Genomic DNA, 20,737 nt, shown 5'->3' with positions numbered 1-20,737 from the left:
TATCACACCTCCTGACTCGTTCGTCTCTCTGCTATATCCATTTAGTACACAGATAAACTTGGTTATTACCAGTGGTGGTGGATGAGGAATTTTATGAAAGGATACAGTTTTCTTAGAAGTTTGACATACTTTTCAAGTTGAAGCTTTGCGTCCTAAATCAGTTGCTTATGTGTTCCACTAAATAATTTAAGCTTGTGTATACTAAGCAAGTTCTTTCTACTATTGTTAAACAACAGGTATTAAATTCACCCTGTGGTTAATTTTGGACATGAATGATCTACAGGACTACTCATGCTTCATAAAAATCCCCACTCTTGTCCATGTTTAAAATAACACTAGCAGGGAGAGTTATCAGAATGGGTGAAGGGGTCTTTGAAACATCTGGGATAGTAAGACAAACTGCATTATCCACTCCCTTTGGTATGAGTTCAGTAGTATAAAGTTACTTGGGGAGTATGTACAGAGAAAAGACAGATCCATGGAGACTCAACACCATTATTATTATTTTTTTTAATTAAAGCAGGAAAAACTTGCTCATGTTGATGTGGGACGTCCCCTATAAAGACGAGGATTACACCCTTACTGTAGGTTGAAGTTCGTTGTAATTGTCTCAGTTAGCCACTAGATGGCAGTGCAGTAGTTAACTCCGCAGAGAGACTGGTGAAATAGCATTAAACCAACATTATGTGGGAAGAGAATTGTATCACTGCACAGTGAATACGTTTATTTGCCCTGTAAGTCTTAACTCAGAGTAGCAGACTGATTTTTCTGAACTCCTCTGAGGGTTTTCTTTGCGCGCTCCCGTGCCTACTCTTGTCCTCTGCGCGCGTCCCCGCCGGTCACTGTGTTGTGTGTGTGCGTTTGGAGCAGCTGTCGGTCGGGTCGGAGCTGTGGGACCACACAGAGACGGAGACATGGGCGCACTGTGATTATCTCTTCTTTCATGAAAAACCTCAGTCGGATTTCACTTCGTTACACTTCTTCTTCTTCTCTCTCTGCGGGACTTTCTTGCACGTTGTTTTCCCTCATGTGTGGCTGAGAGAGCAGTTTCCACAGACGAGCATGCTCTTATCATTGTCTTTGTTTGATATGAGACGGGATTAAGGCAGCCCGCTGTAGTAAAAGGAGGCTAATTTAAGGCTGTAGCCCGAACTTTTTTTGCGGGGCAGGGATGTCTTCGGCTCGGGTGGAATACATTCAGCCCTGGTGGACCTACTGGCTTCACAATTTCCCTCACATCAACCTGAGGTTTCAGCCCATTGACAACACCTTCCAGCCTGAAGACGAGAACTACCAGCAGGTCAGTGGGAGATGGGACACGGGGCTTTATCAGGAGCACAGTTACAAGGGATGCTTTACTATAAGTGGCCTACTCATTATTCACGGTACTGTCACATATTGCACTTCAGTTTACTTAAAAATCACTTAAATGCTTAATAAGTCTCTTGAAACTCCTTTGGTATTACCAATATCTGTAATAGGAGGTTTATTAGCAATGTGCTTTCTACTGCTGTCAGATTCATATTACATTTTGCATTATTCATGGCAAAAAGTGGCCCATTGTGTCTCTGAATATCCTTCAGAGCACTAAAGTGCACCCATAAGAAGATAAATACAGTCCCATAGGCGACTGTAGATGAGGGAGACGAGTCTGCAATTCTTGGAGAATGGATGCTATCTGTTGTTGTGTTTTTCAATGCACAAAGTACATTAATCAACATCAAATGCAGCTTAGTTAACTAAACGGCTAATTTTCAGTTGTATATCCGTTTCCCTGTCGTTGCAATGCATCCTAGAGTAAAAAAGTAACACAATATAGTACAAAATAGTTAAAATGCTCACTACATTACATGAAAAAGCATGTAGAATACATATAAACAACACCGTGAGTGGTAAAATCCAAATTACAGATGGATATAGTTATTTTACACTTGAAATAAAGCGCCTGTGAGGAACTTGGTTAGTGTTGATTTTGGCGCCCCCTGTGGACAAAGCCGTACCTCTTATCTTTTTCTGATTTTGTCCTGTACATTTTTTGGGGTGGTTTTTAACAAAAAATCTCACCATGCTTTCTTTAACAGTCATATGTATTCACTTTAAATTTCTGCCCTGGAAAATGTAAACAAAGGCAGTGTGCAGTTAATCGCTTCGTCTGACACCTACCCCCAGCCAGCAGTTTCAGGCATTAAAAATAACTACTTAGAAATAATCAGTCTTGTTGCTGATGGTCTGGTTTGCTTTTGTAGGTCATATAGAGTCATCAGAATGAATTTCAGTCTGTTTCATAACCAGTGAAAAACTCCTCACAGGAGCTTTAATCAACATCAAATGCACCCTAGTTAGCTTAACAGCTAGTTTTGTTTGGATAGCTACTTGTTTCCCTGTTGTTGCAATGCACCCTAGAGCAAAAAAACTAATACAATATAGTACAAAATAGTTAAGGAACATACTACATTGCTTTATAAATCATATCCACTACAGATAGACCTAACCAACACAGTGAGAGGTTAAATCCAAATTACAGATTGATACAGGCTTTTTACCTGTGAATCAGTACAGCTAACAGTCAGTATTGTTATTTGCTTGGTCTTTCTAAAAGTAGCCTATCATTTCTACTCTGTCTTAAAATCTTAGTGCACAATTGACTCATTAACTATTACAGAAATGCTGTTTACTTGTAGTAGCAGAAAATGGAAATAAATACTGCTGTAAGTTGTTGTTTTGTCTGCTGGAAAGACACATAAAAGTATCAGGAAGCACACTAATCTGGTGCTGATTGTTGGCATTGCCATGTTCACCCATGGGAGTGTAAGTGATTCCTATCTAATCTCAGAGGCGTTTCTAACCGTTTTGTAGTGGGCTGGGATCAGATGTTGGATGACTAATAATCAGCATGTGAACACATGTCAAGAAGCCTACTATGAATCTTTTATTATTACACTGTTTAATTTTTCAGGCTTACAGCTTAGCCTCTCGTCACTGCAGGCAGGTACACGATGTTGAGAATAGAGGATATTAAAGTTCATCCCTGCTGCGTCTTAGCAGAGTGGTTTTCAGAGTGAGGTCAGGGGACTTTTAGGGTCCAAGGAGTGAGAGACTAGATTTATGAAATGTGGAAGTGTTTAATTTAGGAAGTTAAGTGTCAGACAGTGGCATTGAATTAGTTGTGGGAATCACAGCAACATGGATATGAGTGTCTTCAGTCAAACATGAAAGAAATGTTTCTAAAAAGAGGTTGAACTTCGAGAAATTTCAGTTAATAGTTGAATTTAGAGAAATAATGGAAAGAGAAGGAACGGAAGAATAACTAGGCTAGTATCACCAAGTTCAATAGTGTGAGGAATTAGTTTCACTTTATCCATTTTCAACCAGCCTACAAGTATGTGAAAATGGGTGTTATTTATGCTAAATTACAGTTAGCTTAAAGGATAATGGTACCTATAAGTTAAAAGGTAGCCCCACAGTGACTTTGGTTATATCAGTTACACAGCAAAACTTAGCTTAAGTTTGCAAATATTAGCCAACATTAGCCACTGAAAAGTGTCATCAATGAAAGATATTTTGAACAAACTTTTCTTTATTTTTCTTAGTCACAACTGTGAAAGTGACAGGATAATGGTAAAAGGTAAAACTACAATGACTTCAGTAATGTCAGTTAGCCTACGCATTAAAAACCTAGCTAAAGTTTGCTAACATTAGCTGCTGAAACGATTGCCAATCAATGAAAGATATCTTAAAACAAAAATGTGTAACATTTGCTAACTCAGAGCATCAAAAGTTTACTAGTTAATGGTAAAACCGGACACTAAAGAGACTTGAGACATGTCACTTATGCAGCAAAACTTAGCTGACATTTGCTAACATTAGCTCACAAAAGCCACAGGAAGATGTGTCAATCAATGAAAGATATCTTAAAAGAAATGTGTGTAACTTTTTCTAACTAACAGCCACAAGAGACAGTTACAGGATAACAGTTAATGTAAACAGTAACACTACAGTAACTTTAGTAATGACAGTTATACAGCAAAACCTAGCTGAAATTTGGTAACATTAGCTTACATTAGCCATAGGTCACACTGGACCAAATTTTGTCATTGTCACATTTTAAGCGCTCTTGGTGTCATGTTAGAACTGGAACTGACTGAGAGATCACTGAGTGGTAAAATTAATATATTAATTCAAGAATTATACAATCACTTCTCTGCAGCATTCCTCTGGTGTTGCCTTATTTGCCTTATCCAGCAGTGTTGGTTTCTGCTGTTATAACTTTTTACAAACAACTTTTTGAACTCCCGCCCTTAGATTCATCCATGCAGTAATCCTGAAATCTCTTTTTCCACTTCACTTCAGAGTGTGGGGAAAAACAAATTGCAAAATGACCAGAGAACAAAGGTTGTGATTTCCATCCTTCAGGATTAAGAGAGAGGATAAGTAGTTGGGACTTTTTCCCAGAACGGCTTAATAAAACAATACCATGCGTGTGCTTAATGCAGGCCAAATCACGTTTGATAGTAAAATACAACAGTGGGTAAGAAAACCACAGTTTGTAATGAGCCTCAGTCAACTTTGATACCTGCTTTCTAGCCTATGAAGACTATGGACTGAGGCATTCATGTTCACTATAATCAATAACAGCTAAAAAAGGTAAACTGCAGTAGATGCTGTTGCACATAAAAAGAGAAGCAGAAATTTAGTTTTGTAGTAAAATCCGAGCAACACCAGCTTTTTAGTAACATAATGGATATGCCCTTTAGAAAACAAGCGATCCCCATTTATGTCTGCTGTTATCAGTCAGGCAGCATGTTCAGTAGCATACATTAGCTCCAAAAAATTTCGAGCTGTTTTAGGAATAAAATAGGCCCACTTGCTCTACATTGAATTTGAGTTTTTTCACCCAATCATGGTCGTTTTCTGTGACTAGTTCATATGTCCCATGAGCATCTAGCTGATGCTATTGGCTTCACAATTAACTGTGATAAAAGACCACAAATAATGGCCGCAGGACTTGTGATGTAGCCTGTTGGTTTGTTGACTGCCCTCTCGAGTTTTTTTAGTTCCACATTTTGGCCGTCGCCAGAAGTGGAACCAGAAGTGGAACCAGAAGTGGAACCAGAAGTGAGAGAAGTGGAGAGTTTGGAAATGCCAGTCTTTGCATGTGGCTAGTTATAAGCTAGCAAGTAATCTAGTCAACCATTGTGTTTCCTTCAGAATGAAATTGTATTTGTGGTTGTAGCTTACAACAAGAACCGAGTAAGTTAATATAACCCGTCACTCAAAGTGACCATCCCCCTAACTATGCAGCACTTTAAGCCTTAACATAGTTTAGACAAGAGAGTTACATGAACATTTCACCGCCCGTAGAGCTGTCATAAATAGAGAAGTTAGCTATAGAGACCAAAACTGTTCGTTGTACCAGGCTGTAAACATGTTTATTTCTGCTACGCATTTTAATATGGGGCCAAATAGGAATTGACTCAACTTCGGAGCCAGCCTCAAGTGGCCACTTGAGGAACTGCAGCTTGGCACTTCCACATCAGCCTAATTTTTCAGTCCTGGATATTGTCACCTGGCTGGCCCGGGATGCTACCCTTTGCTTTTGTGTCCATCTCCTCACCAACAGCAGTAGTGTGGTGAGTTTCTGCTCTACATGTTAGATCACAGCTCACTGGGTTTATGATGTGCTGGTATCAGGGAAGAAATGGACAGACGCAGACTGAGGGCTGATTTTTTTTCTTCTCATGCTGCCAGTTTTCATTCAGCGAACTACAGTGGAAGTGTAGAGTTTTGGCCACAGGGTGTTTAGGGGAAGATGGTGGTGAGGCTCAGCAGGAGAGCTGCGCCTCCTCCTGAGAAGACTGTCAACCACAGACAGACAGGCCCTCCAGTCAGGAGTGGGAAACCCCATCATCACAACCATCAACCGCTCTTGTTCTTTGAGACTTTTATTTCTCCGTTACTCGCACTTCCTTTTCTCCGACACAAGCGCCCTCCTGCTCTCTTTTGTCTCTCTGTCACAGATATAGGTCAAGCCCTTCATGCTCCCACTTTGTAGAACCATTTTCTTTGAAGCACTGAAGCTAATGACACAATTTCAAGCCAATGCAACGCTATCTAGGCCATTACATTGCCTGTCCTTTGTGGGCTGGAAGGCTTAATACTGATCGCTGGTTTCACTGCTTTAGTAGGAGTGATAATACGCTGTATATTCAACCAGGGGAAGAAGATAAGGGAAAACAGGTGATATATTGCCCCTGGGTGCGCTTGTGTGGTTGTTAGGTTGTGAATTATTTAAGGCTGGTGATAGTGTTGCTAATGAAGTGACTCATGTCAGTATAATCAGTGTAGTAAGGCCAGCGGTCTGTTGTAGGTGCCAGTTGGAGACGTGTTGGGCAGTAAACACTGTGTGGTTTTGTTTCACTGCATCCTTATCCTTTTTTTTGCCCTGGATTCAATGATAGCATTGCAACTGAAACATTTGTAGTGTTCAAAAGTAAAAAATGAACTGAAAAAATAGGGCTGCCTTCTAACACTCTTTTGACACTGAGCAATGCAGGAGCAACAGCACGGCAAGCTGTAAACTGAAGTTCATTTTCACGAGCCGAGTTCTCCTCATCTCAAAAGCAAACAGTGATATAAATAATTTCAAACACTTTTAAAATGAGCGTTTCAATGACTTTCTTCTTTGGTGGACACATGACTTTAGGAGGGGCTGCCAGCGGCGCTATATAGTGCTAGCTTATTTGTAGGTGCTCCCAAGTTTTTATCATTTAGAAGGTTTTTAGTGGGCGCCGAATTATCCGCAGAGGTCTCCTCCACCCCAAAACAACAGTACCCTTTAATTACAAACAGGTAAAAACTCTAATAAAAGCAGTTTTACATTAAAATTCTCAGATGCTCTTTAACAGGGCTTTGAGGACTCTCTCTTTTTTTAAATAAATCATAGTTAAAAACAACTTTCACATGACTTGAAACACTAAGAAAGGAGTCAGTAAGAAACTCTGACAAACATGGGCCTCCTGTAGGCAGGTACAAAGGAGTTTGGTGTGGCGGCAACCTGAAAAAAACAGAGGAACATATAGGTTTGTCTTTGTATGTTACAGTCAAACCTGATGTCCCTACCAAAGATCAAGAGTTCTAATTGAATCGTGTAATGTACAGTATGTGGAGTCCATTCTATTGTAAGGAAATTGCTGAATCGATGTTTAGTCGGCCTCTTCCCAGGGAGAGTATTGAGCAGTTGAGCCTTTAACCGGGTCTGTATTCCTTTTCAGATGAGCTGTAATTGGCTCGTTGTAGTGTGGGCAATCCCGGTGAATTCCTCTGCTGGCTGCTGGCCAGTGAATGTGATGGAATGTGAGGGGTTGTGATCTTTCCCTGTTCTTTGTCTGTGTGTTTCTGCGTGTGTGTCTGTGGTAGTTTTCTCACACTCTGTTGGACACTGGTATTGTCAGTAAAGGAATGTCCCTCAGCTAAATCACCTGACTCGAGTTCTTCCTCTAATTTCTGCCCTCCGTCAATAAGAAAGTGATTCTTCTTCATTTTTATGGTCATTTCGCAAAATCTCACCACATGCTGCAACAAACTGCAGAATTTAGGGTTCTGTGTGCTTGACACTAACTACTGTATGTCATAAGACTTGTTGTCTGACTACTACACTGGAAGGCTCAGCATTTATTACCGCCTATTAGCTGCATCACACTGCCTGCCTGTTCTCTCCAAGAACTCAGGATTGTCTGGTCATTTCTTGACTGTCTGTATTTGAATAAGTTCGCTGTATTTCACTTGTTCAGAGAAGTGAAGAAATGTCTATGAAGACAAGCTGTTGATAATAACATCATCCTTATTTGGTGCCCTAGTTTAAAATCTGCCTACTTAAGCACATACACCTGGCCAATGACTGATTGGAGTGAACATGATAATTCTCTAGAAGTTTTCAGTCAAAATTGTCTGCAGGCACATCCATCCATTATTTTAAAAGAGGGTCCCATGCACTGTTAGTGTTAGTTTAAGTTTATAACATACTGAGGCCTTTACAATACGACACGATACAGTAGGATACAACGCGATACAGTACGATTTGGTACAATACGGTACAATACAATACAGTATGATGCGGTACAATACAATACGGTACGATACGGTACAGTACAATACATTATGATACGGTACGATATGGTACAATACAATATGATACTGTACAATATGGTACGATATGGTACAATATTGAACAATACAATATGATGCGGTACAATACGATAAGGTACGATACGGTACGGTACAATGCATTATGATACGGTACGATACGGTACAATATGGTAAAATACGATATGGTACGATACGGTACGGTACAATACATTATGATACGGTACAATGCGCTACACGATCCATATCATCCTGATATAGTTATAGTGTAGATCTCCTCAGTGATCACTCAGTCCTCCTCTGCCAGGTCTGTCTAATGTTTCAAATGTGTTTCTCTGCCCGGCCCCCTGTCCCGCCTGGAGGATAGAAAGAGGACAATAACTGAAACAACTCATTCAAAGATAGGACAAGGGCCTAGTTTTTATTTGTGTGTGAGCCCACGTGTATGTGTGTGTGTTTTGCGCCAGATATCATGTGGAGGTCAGCAGGTCCTGGTCCATATGACTGCTTATTTTTTGGAAGGTTTTATTAAATATTCCTCTGTTTCAATTACTATGAATGTCTGTTCTTCATACCCATCCTGCCCATGCTCTCTGATACTATCCAAGCAAGTGCATATCATTTTATTGGTATATATGCAAGCTAGAACACTAACATAATGCTAAAGTGTAATGCTGGGAAAACAAGCATGGGAAAATGTGCTTTACGCTGACCTTTGCTCGCCTGTTTGCTTTGTGGTGTTTATTCTGTGTCTATCAGTCTTTTGGCCTCAGACTGAACATGCTCTTATTGCTTTTATCATAGCCAATTGCCACTCATTAAATCACTAAATTAGGCAGCTGCATTCGAAAATAATTAAGTAATCAACAACTTAGAACAATCCTTGATTAAAAAATTAATGTCGTAGTGGATTTAAATGTCGCCACCACTGTGTTTCCAACCCTTCTTTGAAATTGTGCAAGATATGCTTTGTTGGTTTCTTGAAAAGGCGTCGATACGACTTTTAAATGTTAATCCAGCCGGTCATTAGCCTAGCTTAGCATACATACTGCAGAGACTCCAGGAAGTCGCTGCTCTTTGCCAAGAAATTCTCTGTAACGTCCAAGAATCATTTCTTTGTTTTGTTTTTTAATTGGATTAATAGACTCTGAAATGTTTATTAGGTTGTTTTTGTTTCTCACAGCAAAGCTAGCAGTTTCCCCCAGTTTGTCGTCATTATGCTAAGCTAATGTTCTCATCTCCTTTTTGGTAAGACAAGAAACTTCTTGTAAAAGCAAAAGTTCACTCGTTTTCTCCAGTTTTTAGTTACGGGGTAAATGTTGTCTGTCAGTGTCACATGCCTCATGGGACGTCATATCTGGAGGTCATAGCTGGTCCATGTTTATTTCACCATCAAGTATGTCATAGTATTATCTGTGGTTGACAGTAACACAGTAATGACTGTAAAAACTGTGGATGTAAACTCAATGCATGCTCTGTCAAGCACAGAAAATTGTTTAACACGTGTTGTTACGCCACTGCTCAAGGAGAAAAAATAGATCCTTATTACCTTAAAGAACATGGGCGTTAAGATAGACTTCACACCTCTTGTACATGAATATTTTCCTCCTCAGCAAAGAACGTTAAAGACTAAATAGCACCTTCTCACTTTCGCCTCTCACCGCTTTAATATACAGCTCCGACATGTTTCTATTGAAAGCCTTCATCTTGCTATTACCTCGCCCTTGAATGAAATGAGATAAATGAACACGCCACAGACAGACTATTCAATTACGGGAGCAAACACACACTCCATACACACTCCGTCTTCCTGCCTCAGTGGCTCTTCTCACAGAGATTCCCCGTAAACAATGTTACAGCCGAGTGCATCCACACGGCCTCCCCCTCCTCTCTTTTTCTGTTGTCTTTGTTTTCCACGTTTCTGGTTCATCAGCATTTCCTTCACCTTCCCCTTCTTGTGCACTGATGTCAGACCTTCCTACACCAATATAAATGGATGTGTCAAAGCTGCTCAAGTGCAAATGAATAAGAGAATTTATGCAAAGTTATGAGGATGATATATTCTCTTACCCGAGTGTGTCCTTCAAATGAACTTTTTAGTACGTGAGCTACAGCATTGAGTTTTAAAAATGCGGTTATTATTGTGTCGTTATGTTTAGAGTTTAGTTCAATGTTTGCTCCTGATGCTAAATTACAGCATCCCATGACAAGCAGCTAAATCACACTGATTTACGGATTTTACAGCTGGATGCCTTTGTGTAAGCTGTGTTAAGTTTCTGTGGTGGAAAATGGAGATTTATGCACACAAAGGGCTGCGAATCCATTATCTGTTCAGCACCCGTCTGATTGCACTGGAAATTGACCAACTCGTATTCCCCCCTCCTGAAGAAAATCAATCTTAAAGCTGTTATTCTTGATTTCCACGCTCCTTGTCTGACCCCAGCCTCTCTCTGGCGGAGTGAAAGACCGTGTAACGTTATTGTTAAAGCAGAGATTCACCTCAGCTCGGCCTCTGTAGCTGTCATGACGTCTATTTTTAAAGCCGCTGGGAAAACCAAATCCAGAATTCCTTTCTAACTATGTAATTTAGTGTCTTATGTACAAGTGAGCATCTAGAAAGTATAAAATGAGTTTAAATCCAGTGGAGATATTCTTATTTCAGTATCTGTGAACTATCCTGACATTGGCTTTGAACTGGGCGTGGTCAGACCCATAGATTCATTACATGTTAGTCGAGACCAATGTATAGATGGAGGACAGCAAAATATAATAATATTATAATAGATATATATATATATATATAAAATATAATAATAATATAATAAAAAATAGCCCCCATGCAGGCACTGCCACCTTGCAATGGTGACATCATTTGGAGCCAGAGTTGCGCAGTAGAGATCGGCAGGTGGAGCCTGCGTAGCCACTTCAGCTAGCCAAAACACAAATACTTAAATTACTGAAAAAGAAACAACAAGGATCCTGCACGTCGGCGTGTTTAACAGCAGAACAGCTTCTTGTGTTGGTCTGAAGCTCTGACGTTCACAGATATGGAAACTTCAATGACTGTAGTGATTGTTTTAGTTACGTCTCCTCTCGCTGTTCCTCCTCTGCTCAGCAGGAGCTGTATTTGTCAACAGAGCTGTCAATCATCATTTTTACAGCATCAAATAGCTAATTAAACATAAACTTGTCAGAAAAATAAACACTTGGGCGTAAATCAGCATAATAAGAACTAACTATAATGACAGAAACCATGTTTGAGAAAAATTTATTTGACCTGCATTTAGATTTTATAGTTTGACTCATGTCCCATCTGTTAACATGGAGGAGGCGGGCTTTATGAGCTATACAGCAGCCAGTCAGCAGGGGGCGATAGAGAGGGTTTGGCTTCACTTTTAGGGAGCTGTTATGTCAGCCATCTTTTTATACAGTCTGTGGTCGTGACTCAATCTTTGGAAAAGTCACACAGAAGCTGTTTGGACGTTTATACCCAGTGTTAGCGGAGTCTTGGGGTAGCGTATTTACTAATGCTGGGGTTGACTGCTATTTGCGGTTGTCACAGGGCGGGTGTTTAGCTCTGTAATGGTACAACACTAGCTAACGCTGCTGAGCTATCAATTAGCACTGCATTCATACATTTAATTACAAACATGGGCATCTTGGCTAACGTTCTATGTGTATGCTAGCTGCTAACTGCAAGTATTTTCTAACTCCCTCGCTTATTCAGTGACCATTTGAATATTTGCAGCTGGAAGGCTTCCTCTGATTATGACTTAAACATACTGTCTTTATGCTGATCGCCAGTGCTGTGTGCAGAGCCAGGTGTCAGATGTTGATTAAAACTGCCCCACCCACGCAGTCTCAAGAAATGGTAAAAAGATGTTCCTTTGTCTTTGCTTTCTTACATGAAGGTTTGTGTTCACCCATATTTTTATGGATTCATAATCAGACTCTCAACTTTGCAATCATTTGCATTTGTATTATTTCAAACCATATTTCCAGAGGCTTTACTTAGTCATCCACTTAGTCTTTGTTTGTGTCATGCATACAAAGAAAGAGACATTCACATTGTCCCCTCTGGCTCTCCAGAAGGTCATTAACCCCAATCTGTCTCTGAAGTGCCTGAAGCTACTGATTAGCATCACCTGATTGGCTGGATGGTATGGCCAAGGTCTGTACTAATAAGGCAATACGTCCATCCGGCCTGCTGTTCCAACAACATTTCAACAGGAAGTGACAGCACTGAGCGCCACCCATCGTGCAATCATGGAGGTTTATGATTGTTTGATGTCTTCTGCATTTTAGTTGGTGATGAGGAGGGCAGTAAGAATCTGCAGCCGCTCAGATCAGATGTCTGATCCTTCCAGAGCTGCAGGAACCGGGGCAAGTGGATTCACGCAGCCACTTTCCCCTCCAGCAGAAGCAATAATGAAAGTCTGCTCCTCTATGGATGCTGTGGGCCGAGGGGGGTTGGGTTCCCTTTGTTGTGGGGGGTGTAGCACCGTAATCATGACCTCTGACCTCCCTCGGGGAAGGGTTTGGGCTTTGGGTTCACAAGGTGTCAAGATAAAAAGGGAGATAACTCGGTACAATGCACTCAAATGGAGAGTCGAAGGGTATCGGATTTTTGAGACTGATGCTGATTTTAGAGGCGAAAAAATCATCAATTGCCAATATTGCAGCTGATATAGTGATTTTTGTTTTAGCTGGAACAAATCTAAGACCTTTTCCACGATCACTTTTCATTAACATGACTTCACAAAAGGTACTCAGAATGCTGCTTTCTTAAACACATACGTTTGTACTGCAGACAGCGTTGAGAGTATTTTAAACTATGGAGACACCGCAGGATAACATCATTTCTAACTCAGTTTTTTCTGCATTATATGCTTGTAAAAAAGTTTATATTGACAAATATTAGATAAAGATATGAGGCGATACAGATATATCTATGATACCTATGTCGGCCCAATTATCGGCCATTAGCCCTTTCTACACTCTAAGCACTGCAACGAAGCTCTGCCATCATGCAGCCTTTGCCCTTTTACATTGGACCAAACAATGCCAGTGTAACGCCGCCCTATTACACCACCACCACCATCCTGAACCATTGATACAAGGCAGGACGGATCATGCTTTCATGTTGTTTACGCCAAATTCAGACCCCACCATCCGAATGTTGCAGCAGAAATTGAGACTCATCAAACCAGGCAACGTTCTTCCAATCTTCTAGTGTCCAATTTCACTGAGCCCGTGCGAATGGTAGCCTCAGTGTCCTGTTCATACCTGACAGGAGTGGTACCCAGTGTGGTCTTCTGCCTTCTGTAGCGCATCTGCTTCAAGGTTCGACGTGTTGTGCGTTCAGAGATGCTCCTCTGCATACCTCGGTTGTAACGAGTGCTTATTTGAGTCACTGTTGCCTGACTATCAGCTCGAACCAGTCAGGCCATTCTCCTCTGACCTCTGCCATCAGCAAGGTGCTGCTGCTGCTCACTGGATATGTTCTCTGTAAACCCTAGAGATGGTTGTGCGTGAAAATCCCAGTAGATCAGCAGTTTCAGGCGCCATCAACCGTGGCACATTCATAGTCACTTAAATCACCTTTCTGCCCCCTTCTGATGCTCGCTTTGAACTTCAGCCGATCATCTTGACCGTGTCTACATGCCTTAATGAGTTGCTGCCATGTGATTGGCTGATAAGAGACAAGCAGTTGAACAGGTGTACCTCATAAAGAGGCCGGTGAGTGTTTATCTTAGTAAGCATGGTTACGAAAGAGATGTTCATGAAGGATACAAAGATTTTTTTTTTAACCAAAATACTTAAAAGAAAATCTTGAGCCAGCACTACACCTCACAAAGCTCCAGAGACCTTCAGTTTGTGAAGTGTTGAGGGCAACCACGCATGGCAGATTTGAAGGATCCTTTAGTAGCCCAGCCTCTTCTTCTTCCCTCCTCCTCCTCGTCCTCTCATCCATAACCCATGGGTCTCTTTACTGGGACTTAATGGCGTCACAGCTGTGAACACGAGCAGGCCCAGCCGAGTGCACTCTGCCGGAAAGAGTCCATGGTCCCCGGGGTGTTAACCCGAGTGTCAGGGAGGGACGGGCAGCAGCGGGGGGGAAGACACTGAGTCGGACTGCTCCATTGATCTGTGGGGAAGGGGGGTGGGCGTCTTTTCTTAGTGATGCCATCTCTCAGAGCTGCTGTCACTCGACCCTTCATGACTGTGGAAATAAAGTGGTGTTTTACACCGTGCAGCATATTTATGCATCAAAGAACGACTTGTCAGAAGAATAATATCAAGCTGCTTCATGATACAATTTGTAAAAGAACTCTGTGTTCTGTTTTTGCTCTTTCAGGGTGCAATCCGCCACATTTTTCACAGCAAAGGCAGTTTTTTTTTTAAGATTATCTTTTGGCATTTAGCTTTATTAGATAAGAAAGCTGTAGATAGACAGGAAACTGAGGCAGTTTTTTGGCATTTCCTTTGGTTTACGGGGAGTTTTGTTTGTTTGAAAATAACTCTGAAAATGTCATCAGGGTTGAACTTTGGACCAGCTCCAACCTGGAGATGAGAAATGTTTGCAGAAACTCGGAGAGGTGGATTTGAAGGTTATTGAGAAGTTGCAGTGTTGAATTATAGAGTTTATTTTTTTGCTTTACTGGACTAAAATTCAGAATATCTCTGAGTACCATAACTTTATCGACGTGCATGAAGACGTGCAAAAAAATCCTATATTCTTCATCCGCGGGATATGAACACGAGCAATCAATTTGGAATATATATACACATATGCCATGCATTTTAACTTGTCACGCACTTGATCTATCAGATGCAGCTCTGAACAAATTGGCTTTGTAACCACACCGATTGGCCAATCAGATGAAGCCCAAGCCAGCCACCCCTAGATGAATTGGTTTGAGAGGAAGAGAAGGGCAAGAAAAATGTGCTTGATGAAGACAGAGAACAACACTTCTGCTGCTCTTGTGCAATAATTTTCCCAGTTAGGACAAAGGAGAGATAATAATATTTAAGAGAGGAGTAAAAGGATAAATCTCCTCTCATGTCCGGCAGCAGAAAGAGGCTCCTGCTGCTGCTGCTAGGTTTCACTCTTAAGGTGAACCCTCTCCTCTATCCATCTCGTCTTCCTACTCTAACTGTCCTGACACGCGTTTAACCCCTATCATGTTGAAGGAATGTCACTGTCCATTCAGGTTCTCTCCCACCCACACACACACACACACACACACATAATGCACTTCATCGCACACACTGCGCCTGGAGACCTTCTCCACCTCCGCACAGCTGTCTGCCACCTGCTGTGGAGCAGCCAAGCTTGCAGAAGACACTTCGTATCGCTTAGCGTGCGTTTAGCACATCTCCAAGCCTGTGGAATTCCACTGACGCATTCCTCCGTCCTGCTCTGCAGATGTAGCGTAACAGATGGGCGTGCTTTCCATCTCTATGTATTAATTATGGTCACTACTTGTGTGTTAAAAATTGATTTAATTGGTGCTCAGCATAAGGCACTATATACCACTCAGTCCGTTGTGAGTTTGCATCTGTGTTGACGTAGAGCGCGTCCTGCATCTCCTCTGTTGTCTCATTTGTCCTGCTCCAGTGAAGCAGCTTTTTAAACAGTGCAGCGCTTAGAAGGAGGTTTATATGCACATTTTATGGCGGATTCTTTATACATGAGCACTGAACATTTGGAAAAAGAATTTAAGTGACGTACAACACACAGGACTGTTGAGCTTTAGATGTGGTCTTATGGGCTGCAGTAGAGTTTGATTTGTTGCTGGGCGCATTTTTCACTTGCTCTACCTCGAAATCTGGACGGATTTGGATTCGTCTTCCTTCTTATAATTTTTAGATAAAATCAATAATCTGTTACCATAAAATTCAGTGTATAAGACACACTTTAAATACATTCTGTTTAATCTAAAAAATGTGCTGTGTCATATATACTGGTGCGACCAAAACGCAGAAAGGTATTTTATTGTGTTACATTATTTTACTCAGACGATGGTGCTACAATCTAGCTACAGCTTCGTCACGGACATGCAGCTGTGCAGCCGCCATCCGCGCAACAATGTACGTAAATGTAGGCCGCTAGCAACGGCATCAGTAGCTAGCATGCTAACAAGCTAAATTTACTTGTAAGTTAAAAAATTAGGAAAAATAACTTAAATGTGTCAAAACTGAAAATGTGTCATTTTGAACTTATCAATTCAGTAAGATAAACTTAGTTAAAGTCGAGCTGAAACGGCATTCTTAGAGTATCTAGCTTCTGTTTCGTGACGTATTTCCGAGTGAAACAGGACGTGCAGGCGGGACGTATCATTAGAGGGATTAGATTTGATCGTTGAGAAGTGGGCGTAGACAGACGTTCTCCACAGCGCAGTAGCTAGCTAACTGACCGAGCGTTCTTGGTGCTCTGCGGCTAAATGTTGCAGATTGATTGGTTGAAATTGTTTGGTGCTAACTTACGTAAGCACGCGTGAAATTTAGTTTTACCGGAAGAAGAAATGATCAGATTTTGATATAAGAATACGAATAAAAGGATTTTCTGAATTTTTTTGGCCTATATTGTCAAATAGATGCACAATATTACCGGGGATGTGATCTGAAAGGATTAAAATGACATTTTTAATTTCACCTCGACTTTAAGTAGTTTATCTCAACTTAAAATTCTCCTTGTCGACTCATTTCAGTTGAGGAAACCGATTACCGTAAACCTTTCAAGTTGCATTAACACAAAACAAATACTGTAAAATTTGGTGTATAAGACGCACTTTTAATACTTTTTTTTTTCATCTATTTATAGAAACATGTATAGCTGATATAATATAGCTGATCCCAGCTGTCATTGGGCGAGAGGAGAGATACACTCTGGACAGATCGCCACTCATAGAGATAGACAACCTTTCGCGCTCACATTAACACCTACCGGCAATTTTAGAGTCACCAATGAACCTAACGAGCGTGTCTTTGGACTTGAGGGAACCCACGCATGCACAGGGAATCCATGCAAACGCCACGCAGAAAGGCCCACTATAGTACATCTTGAATGGGATTTGAAGCAGTATTCTGGTATTCTAACTGACCCAGAACAGCCACCTTTCCCTTCAGATTTAGTATCCTAATACATGAGCCAGATTCCGATGTCATGAAGGCTATGATGGCATGTTTCTAACAAGAGAAAACGTGTGTTACAGGTGCTTTACATTTAATGCGACTACTTTTTGAACAGGTAGCTTCGTATTCTTTAAGTTCAAACAGAGGCCACATGGGAGTATTTGCGAGTAACAGATCTAAAGTTCCTCTGAAAAATCGTCCTCTTGTGTTAACGTTGCCGGCTTCACCTCCCTTGAATCAGTCCATTAGTCATCCTTTGGGGCAGAGCTTATGGCTTGTGTGTCTTGTCACGTAGTTGTGTGTTCATTATCCTACATTAAACAGGAGATTCTTAGGTTTGCTCACTATTTTGGGAAAGTCGTAGCATTGTGCAGCGTTACAGCCTCAGGGCGAAGCCATCTACAATGCACTTGTAACAGGAGAAAACTGGGCCAAGCCTTGAGTAATGAAGAGTCTATTTGAGGTAGCCGTGCGGATGAGGTAGCTGTGTCGTCCTCTTCCTGTGTCTCCACTCTCTCACATCCCCACCGTGCTGTCTCACTGTTTTCATTTCCTACAAAATCCCCTCCATCTTTCTGTCGCCCTCTCTTCCTGTTTCTATTTTGCCTCCTCGTCTAACTCCCTCCACATCTCAGGGATTGCCTTTACGCTCAACTAGATCTTCCTTCCTCTCTTTCCCGTGTCATCGCCTCCAGCCTCGTGCTCGCCCCACCCCCCCGTCTATAGGGACAATCAAGAGGAAACAAAACAGAGAGGAAGAAGTGGAGTGGGCCTCTTGAGTTAGAAATGAGTAAGTAACGAGATGGGTGTTAACATATCGCTTCTGTGGGAAGCTACCCCGACCTAATTTAGGCGGCAGTTAAGTGGTCAGAGCTGTCGATTTGATTTTTACCAAATGTGTGCACACTCCGGTCGGGGGAAGATAAATGGTGTTTTATAACTTAATGGAAGGTTGGAGCACTCGGGAAGTGATGGTTGCAGGATGGGGTTGTGGTGTGTCTGTGTACACGTAAGAAGGCTATGTGTGCGACCTCACACTGAATGGAGTGTACATAATTCAGGAGCCATTATTTTTGCACGCTACTACCGAGAAGAAAGGAGAGGAGAGAGAGTGATAGACTGGAAGAGAGTGGAGAGGGTTGTCTTGGCCACATTTGCTTTTAAAGCAACCTTGCACTTCATGTTTCTCAAAAAAGGATATATTTTTATGTCCTTATGAAGCCACGTGCAGTTTTTGAATTATGCACTGGATTTTTGGGGTTTTAAAGTTGAGATTACTTTTGCAATTCCGACTATTGGTTGGTACCGAGTACCGCTTCAATAGAACCAATACAAAAAAACATTCATTATTATTTTATAGCTGTTGTTTTACTACTAACCCTGTATGCATGTGATATGATTTCTATCATTCTTTTATGACCCGGGTACACACTGAGGGAATCCTAACCTAAAAACAAGCTGAGCACCTACAGAATCTAGCTAGGCTAACGTTAGCTAACCTCTGGACGTCTCCTGATGTTCTGTGTTCCTGTGAAAAACACATTTTTAACAGGAAACTGCTTTATTTTCAGTTTTAACTGTCTTAAGGTTTAATTAAAAAACGATACAGCCTTAACTTGTGTGATTGGAAAGCACAGATTGCTAACACCTTAATAGCTTTGGCTAACGTTACATTTTATGCTAGCAGCCGCTCTTCTTTGCCACTCTAAAACATTAGTTACTCGATGAAGCCTTAATATATATTAATGCTACATTGAGTTATGTTTTGGAGAGGAAGAAACAAGTTGATTTTTGTCGAATAAAGTCAAATAAATCATTTTAAAAGATAGGTGCAGCGCCTGGTGTACTTGTCTGTACCCAATACTAAATGCTAGCTTGTGTGGCAAACAGAGTAATTTCCAATACTGGTATCATTATCCGAACAACTCCCAAAAATCATGAAATTTACTACTAAAAGACAATAAAAAACAAAGTTTATTCCTATGTAGGTAAATTTTTCCACCTTGTACTTCATTGCTCAGCTGTGGAGTAGAATAACGCCGACAAACACAGACAAGGGCATGTTATTACTTTGGCTTACGTAATAAGGCTAACTGACAACAGTTGCCTGTTCACAAACCTGTACTTCACAGATTTGATGGTGCTTTATAATTCTTTTTCAGTATGTTTTAGGAATAGCGCCTCCTCAACTGGTCCTAGCATAAAAATACAGCTAACTCGCTACGCTAACAATAATCCAATATCCTTAAGAACAGCCTCGATGCAATTATTCTCTGTTTTAAGTCATTTTTCTTGTGAAGTGAACCAACAGACAACTTTTTTTATGTATAAAATATAGTGTAAAACAAAGTGTATTCCTCTGTTGGCCCATGTGAGCCAGAGACAGTTCCCCTCAGCGGTCTACAGTTTTCCCCTCCTGCCACATTCCCTCCTTTCACTGCATCGCCTGGCTGCAGGAGAATCACAAGACAGAGGCCCTGCAATCTAAGCGGGCCTGTCACATGCTGCTTAATTCAAATAGGGCTGTTGTAACTCGCCCTTTCACTCGTCCTCTTCCCTTTTGCGAGGTCACCTATAAGAACGGCTGGGTGGTCCTGTGTTTGTTCGATCAGCAGGAGATCTCCCCCCTCCACCACCCTTTTTCTCCATCTGTCTGACAATCAGAGGCTCCGTCCCATCCCCCTCGACGTTCACATGATCCACCTGCGCCCCGCATCCCCGTCTCATTTACCGTGCTCACCTCAATTACACCACGTTTACGCCAACACCCCTCCTTCAGCTTCTATCTCCGTCTCTTTGTCTCACCTTTGTGCTCACTGCCATCCATCTGTCTGAGCACACCCATTAGCGCATTTACAATCCCTTCACTTAAACCAAGGCGCTACATTCCCACTAATTTCCACACCTTTTTAATGGGGCACTGGAGTAAATGAGGAAGTCCAGGGATCAATGGCTGGAGATTGGCCTGTCCTTCCTTTGACACCTCTCTTGCATCCTCCTTTTCTCCTTTTTTTTGTGTCAGCAGATGTGCGGCCTTCACCATGAAAGGCATGTAGCCGTGAAATGGGACAAGATGAGGCACTGCACCCCAACAGATGGAGCAAGGGAGAGGAGCGAGGACGGGAAGAAAGATTGTTTTTTAGGGGGAAGGGAGCGAAGGATAAAAATGAAGATTCATGGTGCAAAAATGCAAAATAAGTGAGCTCACATAATGATATTTATATGCATCTTAAAGATGTATTTTCGCTCTTTTATTAGCAAACTCGACAGCGCCGGGACTCTGTCAGATCACATAAACAGCTGTTTTTTTGGCTTCTCGAGGATTTTTCAATTTGCGATTAACTCTGCTCTTTTATAGCCACCATTGACATAATCCTGCAGATTCTTCCATTTCTGAATTTTAATCCCACTACTTGACTTGTGGGACACATCACATCACAGCGTGAGACCAGATGGC

At 41.4% G+C, this 20,737-nt stretch overlaps 1 protein-coding gene across 2 annotated transcripts in view; it reads left to right on the top strand.

Moving 5' to 3' along the window:
• Positions 1 to 863: 863 nt before the first annotated feature.
• Positions 864 to 20,737, top strand: part of ttyh2 (tweety family member 2) — a 78,533-nt gene continuing 58,659 nt past the window's right edge. For both annotated transcript variants that reach the window (XM_069665076.1, XM_069665075.1), the window contains exon 1: positions 864 to 1,300. In XM_069665076.1, the coding sequence (XP_069521177.1) occupies positions 1,172 to 1,300 (129 nt within the window). In that variant the 5' untranslated portion in view covers positions 864 to 1,171. The remainder of the gene's footprint in view (positions 1,301 to 20,737) is intronic.

The sequence above is a fragment of the Semicossyphus pulcher genome, unplaced genomic scaffold (assembly GCF_022749685.1).
Source record: "Semicossyphus pulcher isolate SPU_LCO1_2020_fin unplaced genomic scaffold, fSemPul1.0.p SCAF_16, whole genome shotgun sequence".
Lineage (NCBI taxonomy): Eukaryota > Metazoa > Chordata > Actinopteri > Labriformes > Labridae > Semicossyphus > Semicossyphus pulcher.
This window is presented reverse-complemented; position numbering and strand designations above follow the sequence as displayed.